This window comes from Notolepis coatsorum (genome assembly GCF_963971535.1).
Source record: "Notolepis coatsorum genome assembly, chromosome: 2".
In the NCBI taxonomy this organism is placed as follows: Eukaryota; Metazoa; Chordata; class Actinopteri; order Aulopiformes; family Paralepididae; genus Notolepis; species Notolepis coatsorum.
Genome location: NC_140166.1, coordinates 54,670,422 through 54,684,260, shown reverse-complemented (window position 1 = coordinate 54,684,260; position 13,839 = coordinate 54,670,422). Strand labels below are relative to the sequence as shown.

The following is a 13,839-nucleotide window of genomic DNA, read 5'->3' as shown; positions in this document are numbered from 1 at the left end:
CATGTACTCTGCCAGCATGTTTAATATCCATAATACTAAATGTTTGACTAAGATTTCTATGAAACTTTATTCTAAAAAAAATCTTTTTAAAAACTCATAAAATATATTGGGTCGCACCTAAATCGGCAGGGTCGGTCGGCAACCTGAAACCAACCATTATTTTTGTTAGGCCTAACAACATAACACTGTGTACACATTCAAATTGCAATAATCGATTCTAACATTTTCAAATCGATGCAGTTGAATTTTCCCCTTAGGATCGATGCATTGTTACACCCCTACACCAAAGTAACTGGCCCACTGTGTATGTGTGTACAGCTAACTTGGCTAGCGTTATCAACAGCAGAGGTGGCCAATAGGGTCCAGCTGCAGCGCCGGACGGCCGGAGTGCAAGCGGTGTGACGTAATTGGCAGACTCGACTGTCAATCAATGGTCTACCTGACACGCAAACTCATAAACAATGTTTCTGTACTGGAGGTGTACAGTATTTCAATAGGCAACCCTGAAAGGATAATTTTTCTAGAAGAGCAACACAGCCAAAACATAGGCATTGTATGCATAAAAGGGGCAAAAGCTAAAGTTAAGTGACTGTTACTTTTGTAGCAGTAGTTTGATTTGATAGTTTATTTGATAGTTTATTTGATAGGGACAGCACATGTTAATGAACATCAAGTACAAAATACAAAATGTAAACATGCAGGGTTGTAGCAAGAGGTAATTTACACACATGCACGCACAGTACAAATATACAGTTATAAAAAAAAAAAAAAAAAAAAAAAAAAAACTCCGTTACTTGAAATATTTTCACTGTGCTCCTAAATATTTTTGGGTGCTCCTAAATTTCTTTGTGTGCTCCTAAATTTTTTCATTTAGAAAAAGGTTAGCGTAGAGCCCTGCCCCTAGCAGCCCCCTAACGCTAAGCCTAACAGCCCCCTAACCCTAACAGCCCCCTAACACTAACAGCCCCCTAACGCTAAGCCTAACAGCCCCCTAACGCTAAGCCTAACAGCCCCCTAACCCTAACAGCCCCCTAACGCTAAGCCTAACAGCCCCCTAACGCTAAGCCTAACAGCCCCCTAACACTAACAGCCCCCTAACCCTAACAGCCCCCTAACCCTAGCAGCCCCCTAACCCTAACAGCCCCCTAACGCTAAGCCTAACAGCCCCCTAACGCTAACCCTAGCAGCCCCCTAACACTAACAGCCCCCTAACACTAACAGCCCCCTAACGCTAAGCCTAACAGCCCCTAACGATAACAGCCCCCTAACGCTAACCCTAACAGCCCCCTAACCCTAGCAGCCCCCTAACCCTAACAGCCCCCTAACGCTAACCCTAACAGCCCCCTAACCCTAACAGCCCCCTAACCCTAACAGCCCCCTAACGCTAACAGCCCCCTAACGCTAACTCTAGCAGCCCCCTAACGCTAACCCTAACAGCCCCCTAACCCTAACAGCCCCCTAACCCTAACAGCCCCCTAACCCTAACAGCCCCCTAACGCTAAGCCTAACAGCCCCCTAACCCTAACAGCCCCCTAACGCGAACAGCCCCCTAACGCTAACTCTAGCAGCCCCCTAACGCTAACAGCCCCCTAACGCTAAGCCTAACAGCCCCCTAACGCTAACAGCCCCCCAACGCTAACTCTAGCAGCCCCCTAACACTAACAGCCCCCTAACGCTAACTCTAGCAGCCCCCTAACACTAACAGCCCCCTAACGCTAAGCCTAACAGCCCCCTAACGCTAACAGCCCCCTAACGCTAACCCTAGCAGCCCCCTAACGCTAACCCTAACAGCCCCCTAACCCTAGCAGCCCCCTAACACTAACCCTAGCAGCCCCCTAACACTAACCCTAGCAGCCCCCTAACACTAACAGCCCCCTAACGCTAACCCTAGCAGCCCCCTAACACTAACCCTAGCAGCCCCCTAACACTAACAGCCCCCTAACGCTAACAGCCCCCTAACGCTAACCCTAACAGCCCCCTAATGCTAACCCTAGCAGCCCCCTAACCCTAGCAGCCCCCTAACCCTAGCAGCCCCCGTTGATTGATTGATTGATTGATTGAAAAGTTTATTAACAGATTGCAGAATGGGTACAGTACAGCTCAATAAATACAATTGTTAAGGGGATGCAGACCAGAGAAAGACTTTCGTCTTGTTTACATCAGGGTCCCCCATTTTCAATTCATCATAACATATATGACACACACGACATACAGATAGACAGTACTGCTACATCTATACATTTATGACATACAAGATTTGCAAATACAGTACGGCTGGGCGATATGACCAAAAACCATGTTAATGAACATCAAGTACAAAATACAAAATGTAAATATGCAGGGTTGTAGCAAGAGGTAATTTACACACATGCACGCACAGTACAAATATACAGTTATTAAAAAAAATAAAAAAAATCCGTTACTTGAAATATTTTCACTGTGCTCCTAAATATTTTTGGGTGCTCCTAAATTTCTTTGTGTGCTCCTAAATTTTTTCATTTAGAAAAAGGTTAGCGTAGAGCCCTGCCCCTAGCAGCCCCCTAACGCTAAGCCTAACAGCCCCCTAACCCTAACAGCCCCCTAACACTAACAGCCCCCTAACGCTAAGCCTAACAGCCCCCTAACGCTAAGCCTAACAGCCCCCTAACCCTAACAGCCCCCTAACACTAACAGCCCCCTAACGCTAAGCCTAACAGCCCCCTAACGCTAAGCCTAACAGCCCCCTAACCCTAACAGCCCCCTAACGCTAAGCCTAACAGCCCCCTAACGCTAAGCCTAACAGCCCCCTAACCCTAACAGCCCCCTAACACTAACAGCCCCCTAACGCTAAGCCTAACAGCCCCCTAACGCTAAGCCTAACAGCCCCCTAACCCTAACAGCCCCCTAACACTAACAGCCCCCTAACGCTAAGCCTAACAGCCCCCTAACGCTAAGCCTAACAGCCCCCTAACCCTAACAGCCCCCTAACGCTAAGCCTAACAGCCCCCTAACGCTAAGCCTAACAGCCCCCTAACACTAACAGCCCCCTAACCCTAACAGCCCCCTAACCCTAGCAGCCCCCTAACGCTAAGCCTAACAGCCCCCTAACGCTAAGCCTAACAGCCCCCTAACCCTAGCAGCCCCCTAACCCTAACAGCCCCCTAACGCTAAGCCTAACAGCCCCCTAACGCTAACCCTAGCAGCCCCCTAACACTAACAGCCCCCTAACACTAACAGCCCCCTAACACTAACAGCCCCCTAACGCTAAGCCTAACAGCCCCTAACGATAACAGCCCCCTAACGCTAACCCTAACAGCCCCCTAACCCTAGCAGCCCCCTAACCCTAACAGCCCCCTAACGCTAACCCTAACAGCCCCCTAACCCTAACAGCCCCCTAACGCTAACAGCCCCCTAACACTAACTCTAGCAGCCCCCTAACGCTAACCCTAACAGCCCCCTAACCCTAACAGCCCCCTAACCCTAACAGCCCCCTAACCCTAACAGCCCCCTAACGCTAAGCCTAACAGCCCCCTAACCCTAACAGCCCCCTAACGCTAACAGCCCCCTAACGCTAACTCTAGCAGCCCCCTAACGCTAACAGCCCCCTAACGCTAAGCCTAACAGCCCCCTAACGCTAACAGCCCCCTAACGCTAACTCTAGCAGCCCCCTAACACTAACAGCCCCCTAACGCTAACTCTAGCAGCCCCCTAAGACTAACAGCCCCCTAACGCTAAGCCTAACAGCCCCCTAACGCTAACAGCCCCCTAACGCTAACCCTAGCAGCCCCCTAACGCTAACCCTAGCAGCCCCCTAACCCTAACAGCCCCCTAACGCTAACAGCCCCCTAACGCTAACAGCCCCCTAACGCTAACCCTAGCAGCCCCCTAACACTAACCCTAGCAGCCCCCTAACACTAACCCTAGCAGCCCCCTAACACTAACAGCCCCCTAACGCTAACCCTAGCAGCCCCCTAACACTAACCCTAGCAGCCCCCTAACACTAACAGCCCCCTAACGCTAACAGCCCCCTAACGCTAACCCTAACAGCCCCCTAATGCTAACCCTAGCAGCCCCCTAACCCTAGCAGCCCCCTAACCCTAGCAGCCCCCGTTGATTGATTGATTGATTGATTGAAAAGTTTATTAACAGATTGCAGAATGGGTACAGTACAGTACAGCTCAATAAATACAATTGTTAAGGGGATGCAGACCAGAGAAAGACTTTCGTCTTGTTTACATCAGGGTCCCCCATTTTCAATTCATCATAACATATATGACACACACGACATACAGATAGACAGTACTGCTACATCTATACATTTATGACATACCAGATTTGCAAATACAGTACGGCTGGGCGATATGACCAAAAACGTTATCGCGATAAAATTATTTTCATATAATTCGATATCGATAATTATCGTCGATATAATGTCTGTCAAGTTTAATTAACTTCTTATGCTGCTGCGAATGTCTCAAGTCGAGTTGATGTCGTCATCAGTCCGCGCACGTTAGCAGTTAGCCGACAAGCAGAGTATCTCATGACAATAAATATGACACTAAAATACTCTCTTCCGCCACAATATATTGAAACGACGTCCACTGTATACCCCCACTACTATAAACGTGGCCTCAGAATTCACGCCACACACATACTCGGCACGTAAATATATAAAACATCGCCGTGCAAGCTAATTAGCCTAGCAAGCCTTGTTGTTGAGTGAGTCCTACCTCCTTCCGGGTCTACTTCGCTCTCGGCCATCTCCTTCACTGATTGGTTGTTAGCTGTTGTGCGTAAGCACGTCATCACGTAACGTTGGTTGTTGTTAGTGAGTGTGCTGAGCCGAGGCTGAACGGAGCCAAGCTTGGAAAATCGATATATCGAAACTTTGCGACCACGTTTCATGTTTATTTCGAGGAAATAATTTATCGCGATCGTTATCGTTTTATCGCCCAGCCCTTTGTGATACAAAAAGTGTCCATAAAAAGAGTGTATATACATTTGATGTAGAAACTGTACATTGGAGGAGGTTGGGTAGGTGTGGTGGGGTTTGGGTTATGGGGGGGCTGTACATTGGGGCAGGCCTGTACAGTGCGACATATATATCGCACGTGCTACAGCAACAGCGGTCTGTGCGATGGATGGATTTACTTCAGTAGCACTGGTGCGATAGGGATTCGGTTCATATAGATACTCTTATTTTGAAAATCCTGTAGCGGGTCTCATTTCTGCCCACGCGCAGCTCCAGCTAGGCTCCGAAAGCTAGCAACGTTCAGGTGCATATGATAATCTTATTTTGAAAAAACTCTTGTGACAACTCGACGAGTCATATCCGCCCTATCCGTGCGCCTTCTGCAAGCAGAGCAGCGCGTTGGTCGGTTGGTGCTACACGTCCCGAAATAAGTCCGTGGTGGGTTTTTTTCTCTCGCAACGGGTCAAATGCATCTACATGCTTTGCACCGTCGCCATTCCTTTATGCGCACATCGCCCGAAATTAACGTTTATGTACCATTACAATCACTACAACGTTAGCAAGCTAACAAGCTAATCCTGATCAGAGGCAGAGCCAGCAGCCACAGTGTGGGCTGGGGAAAGGGAAATGGGGGGGCACTCTCTCCCCTTCCCTGTGTGTGTGTGTGCGTGCGTGCGTTTGGAAAGATGATGAAGTCACTAGTCAGGACAGGAGTATATTATAGTAAACTGAGGATGGACAGATAATGTTGATATTCAAATATAAACAAGTTTCGAGAAGAGTGGAAGTTTGAAGACAGACTAGACTACAATATGATGCGGGGGTGGTGAGTTGAAACAGTGTGTGTGAATGAATGAATGAAAACTTTATTTAACAGATTGCAGAATGGGTACAGTACAGTACGGCTCAATACACACAATTGTTAAGGGGATGCAGACCTGAGAAAGACGTTTGTCTTGTTTACATCAGGGTCCCCCATTGTGTGTGTGTGTGTCCCAACCGACCCCACTTCTATGTTTCAATAAATTATTTGCATTTAAAACTATTAACGCTGACTCATTCCTTCAGTCCACTCAAAATTATGCTAATATTCCTTATGTTGTTTATGATATTAATTGAAAATAGCATATGAGAGTATCATAGTAATAATAACACATGGCGATATACTAAATGACAGCCAAACATGGCACTGCAACTAAATAACACAAATACAATAGGCACATTTGTGACTGTTACAAATATAACACGTTTTATACTTGTGCTACAAGATTTTGGCCTGTGCTACAAAACTATCAACCTCTGTAGCACCAGTGCTATGTGCAAAAAAAGTTAACGTACAGCCCTGCATTGGGGGGGGGGGGGGACACACACTGTACACTGTACATTGGAATACTGACAAAGCCATACTTGGCCATTTACTGTACAACTGGGTTAGGACATTTGTAGGGGCCAGTTTCGAATTGCAGTCTCCCGTAGGTGTTCTTTGAGAGTGTTTTTGAAAGTGGGTAGTGATTCACATTCCTTTACAGCTTTGGGTAGGGCGTTCCACATTGAATTGCGAAACGTGTTTAGTCCCTTGTTTGAGCCGAATCTGGGTTTAACATGATTTGTGGAGCTCCCTCTGGTGTTGTGATCGTGGTATTCACTGACCTTTGGGAAGTATTTTGACATGTACATGGGTACCTTGGTCGTGTAGTGTATCTTGTAGACCAGGCCCATTGCAAGTTGCTGTACTCTGTCGTCTACTCTAAGCCATCCTAGGTTGTCAAAGTGGGCAGGGGTGAGGTAAAAAAATAAATAAAAGAGTAAAAGTAACTACGGCAGATGGATTTATCCAAAATGGCCTCACAGCACCATGGTTTTAGGCTTCAGCACGTTGGCCCCTGGGCCGGGCGAGCCAAATCCATCCAAACCAGGGCAGCGTTCTCGACCGTGAGCCTTGAGCAATAATAACACAGGACCACTTGGGACGTTTTACAATACAGAGATCTGTTGGGAAACTCTCGGTCCGGTCGAGAAAGGAAACCAGACTCCCATTTAATAGGCCCGCCGCCGCACTGGAATGACATTTCCCCCGCTTTCACCACAGTGCCTTAACAAAAACATTCCATGGAGACGGTCCCACAGGCAGAGGCAGACTCATAAATCTGAACCGTCCATCGTGCTGTTGTTCCCGTCACGGCAGATCCAGGGAGTATAGCGGGTGCTGGTGTAAAGATTTTAATAGACTGAAATGAAAACAAAATTGATTAGGGGTCTCAACCTATTTTTTCCAAGTAAATGAGTGGTGTGTGAATGTGTGCGTGTGTCACGAGGAGGAGGAGGAGGAGGAGGAGGGGGGGGTTCACACCGGCCAACCCCAAGGGATATTTCCGCTAATACCTGTAGGCCTGGCGCTAAAAGCAAGCCTCTCTGTCCTGGTGGTGTGGATGATGAGCGAGGCCCCGCCCCCCCCGCCCCGCCCTGCCGGGCCACACAGACCGGCCCTGTTTGAGCCCCAGCAGGCAGCGCCGCTTGAACCACAGCCTCCAGACCTGCTGGAGGAGAACAGAGCCGGCCTCTGCCACAGGGCGGACATTCCACACCAGTGTTTCCTGTCTCCCAGCCCCCCCCCCCCCCCCCCCCCCCCCCGCTGACCCTCGGAGGACTCTGGACCTGCCATAAGAGACCCCCTGTGTGTGTGTGTGTGTGTGTGTGTGTGTGTGTGTCTCTCTCTCTACGTACACAGTACACACCCATAGACCTCACTTCCCCATTTCCAAGCAGGAAATGAAAAGGTTAGCCGTGCCATGTGTACTCGCAGACCCCCCCCCCCCCCCCCCATCTCAAGATGATGACCTCATACGACTGGTATGGGGGGGAAAGACGATACCTAACTGTATGACGCTGGCTCCTTAGAACGCAGCCACGCCACTGCAGGGATTCCCACACCACCGACCCCCCCCCCCCCCCCCCCAATCTGGTCGTCATCAGCTGATGAAGCTACGGTATCTTCTGCAGGGTGATTGGATTAACTTTGATGAGGCAGAATATCCCCCCCCCCTCTCTTTACACACCAGGAATAATACACAACGTGTGTGTGTGTGTGTGTGTGTGTGTGTGTGTGTGTGTGTGTGTGTGTGTGTGTGTGTGTGTGTGAGAGAGAGAGAGAGTGAGTGAGAGTGAGAGAGAACGCGTTGATACGTGCGAGTGTCGAAGGATAAATCCAGACGTCCCCTGAAGGCGGGCGTGTAGATTGTGTGTAGATTGCGTGGCCCTAAAGACCCAGTGGGTTCCATCCAGACACACATGTTTCTTTCAAGCATTCTTCAAATTCCTCATCCGATATGCCCGTCTCCCTCTGCACGGGCCGGGGTGAGGCTTTAAGGAACGACGCTCCTAAATCAAAGACCCTTCGCCCTCTCTATAACCTTCTCTCCCTCTCTCTCTCCCTCTCCCTTTCATTTATCTCCAAGGGAATCACTCAACCCTCTCTGCTGCCCACTTAGGAAAACGATAGCCTGTTTTTGGACCCGGGGGAGGGGAAAATCAAACCAACATTGGTTTTTAAGTTGCTGTGATGATGTTCCTGCAATGACTTGGTGTTTTCGAGAAAGAAGAACTGGAATCACAATGAGGAAGATTACTAGTAGGGAGGGGGCGACCTCCTCCTCCCCCCACGAGTCCTAAACACTACAGCCTACCATGCTCTGATGCGATCCATTGCTTTTTAAAGTGAACACACTGAAGGCCATCAGTTTAGGGTCATTCAACAGATGTTTTTGTGATATAATACTCAATATAATCATATCTAAGATGCTTCTATATGTAATTCTTTTTAGAAAATCAGTCACTTTGCATTGATTTGACATGTTACAGGTGTTTGTTCTTCTGGTACAGATAGTTTTATTTAGCCTAGTATCATACCACATCAGTATCTGTGCATTACCAACTTCAAGCTGTCAATGGGACAGAGAAGATATAGTGATGTTCATGTTCATGTGGACAATTCAAGTTCTCTCCTGCCCTGATCCCACCAGATCCTCACAGCAAGGCTGACTCAGGTCTGCTTTCACACTGATCACTGGGCACGTTTTGACAAGTTTATGGAGGAGTGAGATTATTGCCATGGTGGCACAGCAGTTTGGGTACAAGGTCAGACAGACAGTCTCTAGAATATATGCCGCCCACGATCACATGCATTATTTGGGTTGAGTTCAATGTCAATGTCCATCTGTAACAGACCCTGAAATAGAATTAGAGAACTATACTATAGTCCGTAATGACAGAAACCAGTATGGAGGTGGTGTTTGTATGTACATACATAAGGACACCAAATTCATTACCCGTACTGACCTTCATCATGAGACAATTGAAACCGTATGGGTGGAAATTTTATTTGAAAGGGCAAAATCTGTTCTAGTCGGCACAATATACAGACCGCCAGATCAAACTGGCTTTTATGATACTCTGGATGTGTGCTTAGCTGGAGCTGAGGATGCGGAAAAAATTCTTATTGGGGATTGGAACACGGATATGCAACAAAAAGATGCACCCGTCTTCAAATCCTTCAATAGGTTTTGTGATCTGCACGGCCTTAGCCAACTAATCACCCAACCCACAAGGATATGTGAATCAACTCAGACTACCATTGACCTCATACTGACCTCCGACAAGTCCAAGATCTCCAATAAAGGGGTTATAGCATGTGGGTTAAGTGATCATTATATGATATTCTGTACCCGCAAAAAGCTAAAACTAAAGGCTGGCTGTCACAAAACAGTCACATCTAGAGACCTCAAAACCTACTCTAGCGAGGCCTTTAACCTTGAACTGGAGAGTCTGGACTGGTCAGATGAACTCAATGGTACACTGATTGAAGAAACTTGGCTTGGCTTCAAAACCAAATTTTCATCAATACTAAACAACATGGCCCCCCTAAGAACCACCAGGGTAAAAAATCGCGCTGAGCCATGGATGCACACTGAAATACTGACCGCTATGAAAGCCAGAGACAAAAAATGCTCTGAGTTTCGTAAAAGTCAGTCAAAGCTTACCAAAAGCACGAGCAGTGAACTCCAAGACCACGTGACTGAACTCAAACTAGAAAGAAACAGACTAAGAAATGACGTAAACTCCATGATCAAAACTGCTAAAAAAAATTTCATCAATGACAAAACCGAGGAAAACAAAAATAAACCACGTGAACTTTGGAAATTACTCAACAATCAACTAGGCTGCAGTAAAAAACTCAAAACCAGGTTCTCAAACATAAACATAAAGACGGACAACACGCTCATCACAGACAAGCTGGATGTAGCCAATTACTTAAACACTTTCTTCACAAACATAGCCACAACACTGGTAAACAAACTACCCTCCCACTCAGGGCAGTATGGGGTAGAACACATAGTAGCATACTACAAGAACCTAGGCGTCCACAAAGACGACTTCAAACTGGAAATGGTAACTACAGATGAGGTACTCAAAAAACTGAGCGCCCTCCAACCAAACAAGGCCACTGGCCATGACAACATCCCCTCCAAATTCCTCAGAGACTCAGCAGCAGCCATCACCCCAGTCATCACACACATAATAAACCTCTCCATAAAACAGGGACACGTCCCCAAGGACTTCAAAATTGCGAGAGTAACACCCCTGCACAAAAAGGGCAGCAAATTAGACCCGGGTAACTACCGCCCTGTTTCTATCCTTACATCCATCTCGAAAGTCATGGAAAAAATAGTATACGAACAGATCGAAAAGTACCTTGCGGAAAAAAATCTAATCTACGAATTCCAATCTGGCTTCAGAACATCCCACTCCACTGACACATGCCTTCTCTACTTGAACGACCACATCAAACAAGAGGTGGACGCGGGCAAATACTGCGGCATGGTCATGCTGGACCTACAAAAGGCCTTCGACACTGTCAATCACACCATTCTGATTGACAAGCTAAAAGCAATTGGTTTTGATAGTTTATCAGTGAGCTGGATACAATCCTACCTGGAGGGGAGGGAACAGATGGTGGAAGTAAACGGTACCCTATCCCCCCTCCTCACAGTGAGCTGTGGTGTTCCACAAGGAAGCATACTAGGACCGCTACTATTCCTAATTTATGCAAATGACATGTCGTCAGCTTGTGACTGCAACTTGTTCCTGTTTGCGGACGACTCAGCCCTGCTGGTCTCTGACAAGAACAAGTTACAGGTTGAAAAAGCCCTCAGCTCGGAACTAGGCAAAATCTGCATATGGCTCGCCGACAACAAACTATCATTACACATGGGCAAAACAGAGTCCATTCTCTTCGGTTCAAATAACAAACTCAGCAAGACCGACGGCTTCTCGGTTACAGTGGGTGACAATATTATCACAAGGAAAGATGAAATTACCTACCTGGGTTCCATCCTAGAGGCTAATCTTTCCTGTGACAAAATGGCATCCAATGTAATAAAAAAAGTCAACCAACGAACGCGATTCTTGTACCGGATCTCCTCTCTGGTAAACAAGAATACCCTGAAGACTCTAGCAGGAGCACTCATTCAAGGGTACTACGACTATGCTTGCACCTCATGGTACCAAAGCACCTCAAAGGCACTAAAAAACAAATTACAAACATCTCAAAACAAGCTAGTCAGACTACTACTTGACCTGACTCCTAGAACCCACCTCACCCCTGCCCACTTTGACAACCTAGGATGGCTTAGAGTAGACGACAGAGTACAGCAACTTGCAATGGGCCTGGTCTACAAGATACACTATGCGACCAAGGTACCCATGTACATGTCAAAATACTTCCCAAAGGTCAGTGAATACCACGATCACAACACCAGAGGGAGCTCCACAAATCATGTAAAACCCAGATTCGGCTCAAACAAGGGACTAAACACGTTTCGCAATTATGCCACATCAATGTGGAACGCCCTACCTAAAGCTGTAAAGGAATGTGAATCACTACCCACTTTCAAAAACACTCTAAAAAAACACCTACGTGAGACTGCAATTCGAAACTGGCCCCTACAAATGTCCTAACCTAGTTGTACAGTAAATGACCAAGTAAGGCTTTGTCAATATTCCAATGTACAGTGTAAAATGTGTGTGTCCCCCCTACCCAACCCCCCCCCCCCCCCCCCCCCCCCAACCTCCAATGTACAGCCCTCACCCAACCCACCCAACCCCACCCCACCCAACCAACCTCCTCCAATGTACAGTTTCTACGCCAAATGTATATACACTCCTTTTCTGGACACTTTTGTATCACAAACAGTACTGTATTTGCAAATCTGATATGTCATAAATGTATAGATGTAGCAGTACTGTCTATCTGTATGTCATGTATGTCATATATGTTATGATGAATTGAAAATGGGGGACCCTGATGTAAACAAGACGAAAGTCTTTCTCTGGTCTGCATCCCCTTAACAATTGTATGTATTGAGCTGTACTGTACTGTACCCATTCTGCAATCTGTTAATAAACTTTTCAATCAATCAATCAATCAATCAATCAATTCAATCAATCAATCAATCAATGTATATACTCTCTTTTTTAGACTCTTTTTGTATCACAAACAGTACTGTATTTGCAAATCTGGTATGTCATAAATGTATAGCAGTACTGTCTATCTGTATGTCATATGTTATGATGAATTGAAAATGGGGGACCCTGATGTAAACAAGACGAAAGTCTTTCTCTGGTCTGCATCCCGTTAACAATTGTGTGTATTGAGCTGTACTGTATTACTGTACCCATTCTGCAATCTGTTAAATAAACTTGTCAATCAATCAATAAGTCAGACAATTGGGAAGAAGAAGTGAGGAAGTCCTAAAAATGGAAAACGAATGAGTTGTTGAGTTGGCTAATATTAACATGTTTACATATCTTCTTAAGTCTGTAGTATGGCAATACAGAAATGGCTAAATATATGATAAATGCATTCGTAAAACAAACATCGACAATCAGTGTGGCAGGTGAGGATGGGTCACCTAATAACCGCACACATGTGACAAACAGCTACCAAATCACACCTCTCTCTCACCTGTGATCATCTCCCGTTTGCCCTCATCCAGGTGGCTCGAAATCACATCCCCCATGTTGGCGACAAACTTATTATTCCAGACAAGAAGAAAGTATATCTGTAGTTTAATAATAATAAGAGCTGAAACGAGTTATTATCTGGGTGGTGGCCAGCTCTCACCCTGCACACCTAAACCTCCGACATCACTTCAGCAAACACACGCAAAAAGTGAAGCGCCCTCCTTCGTGTGGAGCAGAAGGTGTGGTTTCTATGAAGGCGGGGCTGCTGCCTGGTTGCTTGCAATGCATACTGTTTTGTTTACCTTTTCTAACGTTGTCAGGTGACAGACAAATACCTTTCGTGAGTGTGCGAGTGTGGAACATCTGACAATTATTCGGAAAGTCTATCTATTTGTGCTTGATTAGACACTATATAACTCAACATTTGGATACATAAATCACAGCAACTTGCAACTGCCAAAGTTGCCATATACTTAGACTCTGCTGCCCTCTACTGGACAACTATTGGCAATGTAGCCAATAAACAAACTATTTCTTCTTCTTCTTTTTTGAGATGCAGTCATTGGGGGACAGACATTTAAGCCATGCACATTTGACAGAGGGACATTCAAGCAGTGATAAGAAATGTAAGCAATTTGAAAATTTTAGGGGCTAATGACATTTGAGCAAATGGACATTTGAAGGTGGACATTTGAGTGACCATCGAAGCAATGAACAAAATGGGCAACAGTGATTTGAGCAGTAGAGAAGAGGACATTTGAGTGACGGCACATTTTGAGCTGCAAATGTTTGAGCTGCCAAATTGAGCATGAAAAAATAGAGGGACGGACATTGATCAAGGGTTAGGGTTAGGGACATTGATCAAGGGT

The 13,839-nt window shown here is 46.3% G+C and overlaps 1 protein-coding gene across 1 annotated transcript in view; it reads right to left on the bottom strand.

Annotated features, from left to right (window-relative positions):
- niban2b (niban apoptosis regulator 2b) overlaps positions 1–13,146 on the bottom strand; it is a 146,168-nt gene extending 133,022 nt beyond the window's left edge. The window contains exon 1 of the mRNA XM_084308151.1: positions 12,972–13,146. Within this exon, the coding sequence (XP_084164277.1) occupies positions 12,972–13,026 (55 nt within the window). The 5' untranslated portion in view covers positions 13,027–13,146. The remainder of the gene's footprint in view (positions 1–12,971) is intronic.
- Between the last annotated feature and the right edge of the window lie 693 nt (positions 13,147–13,839).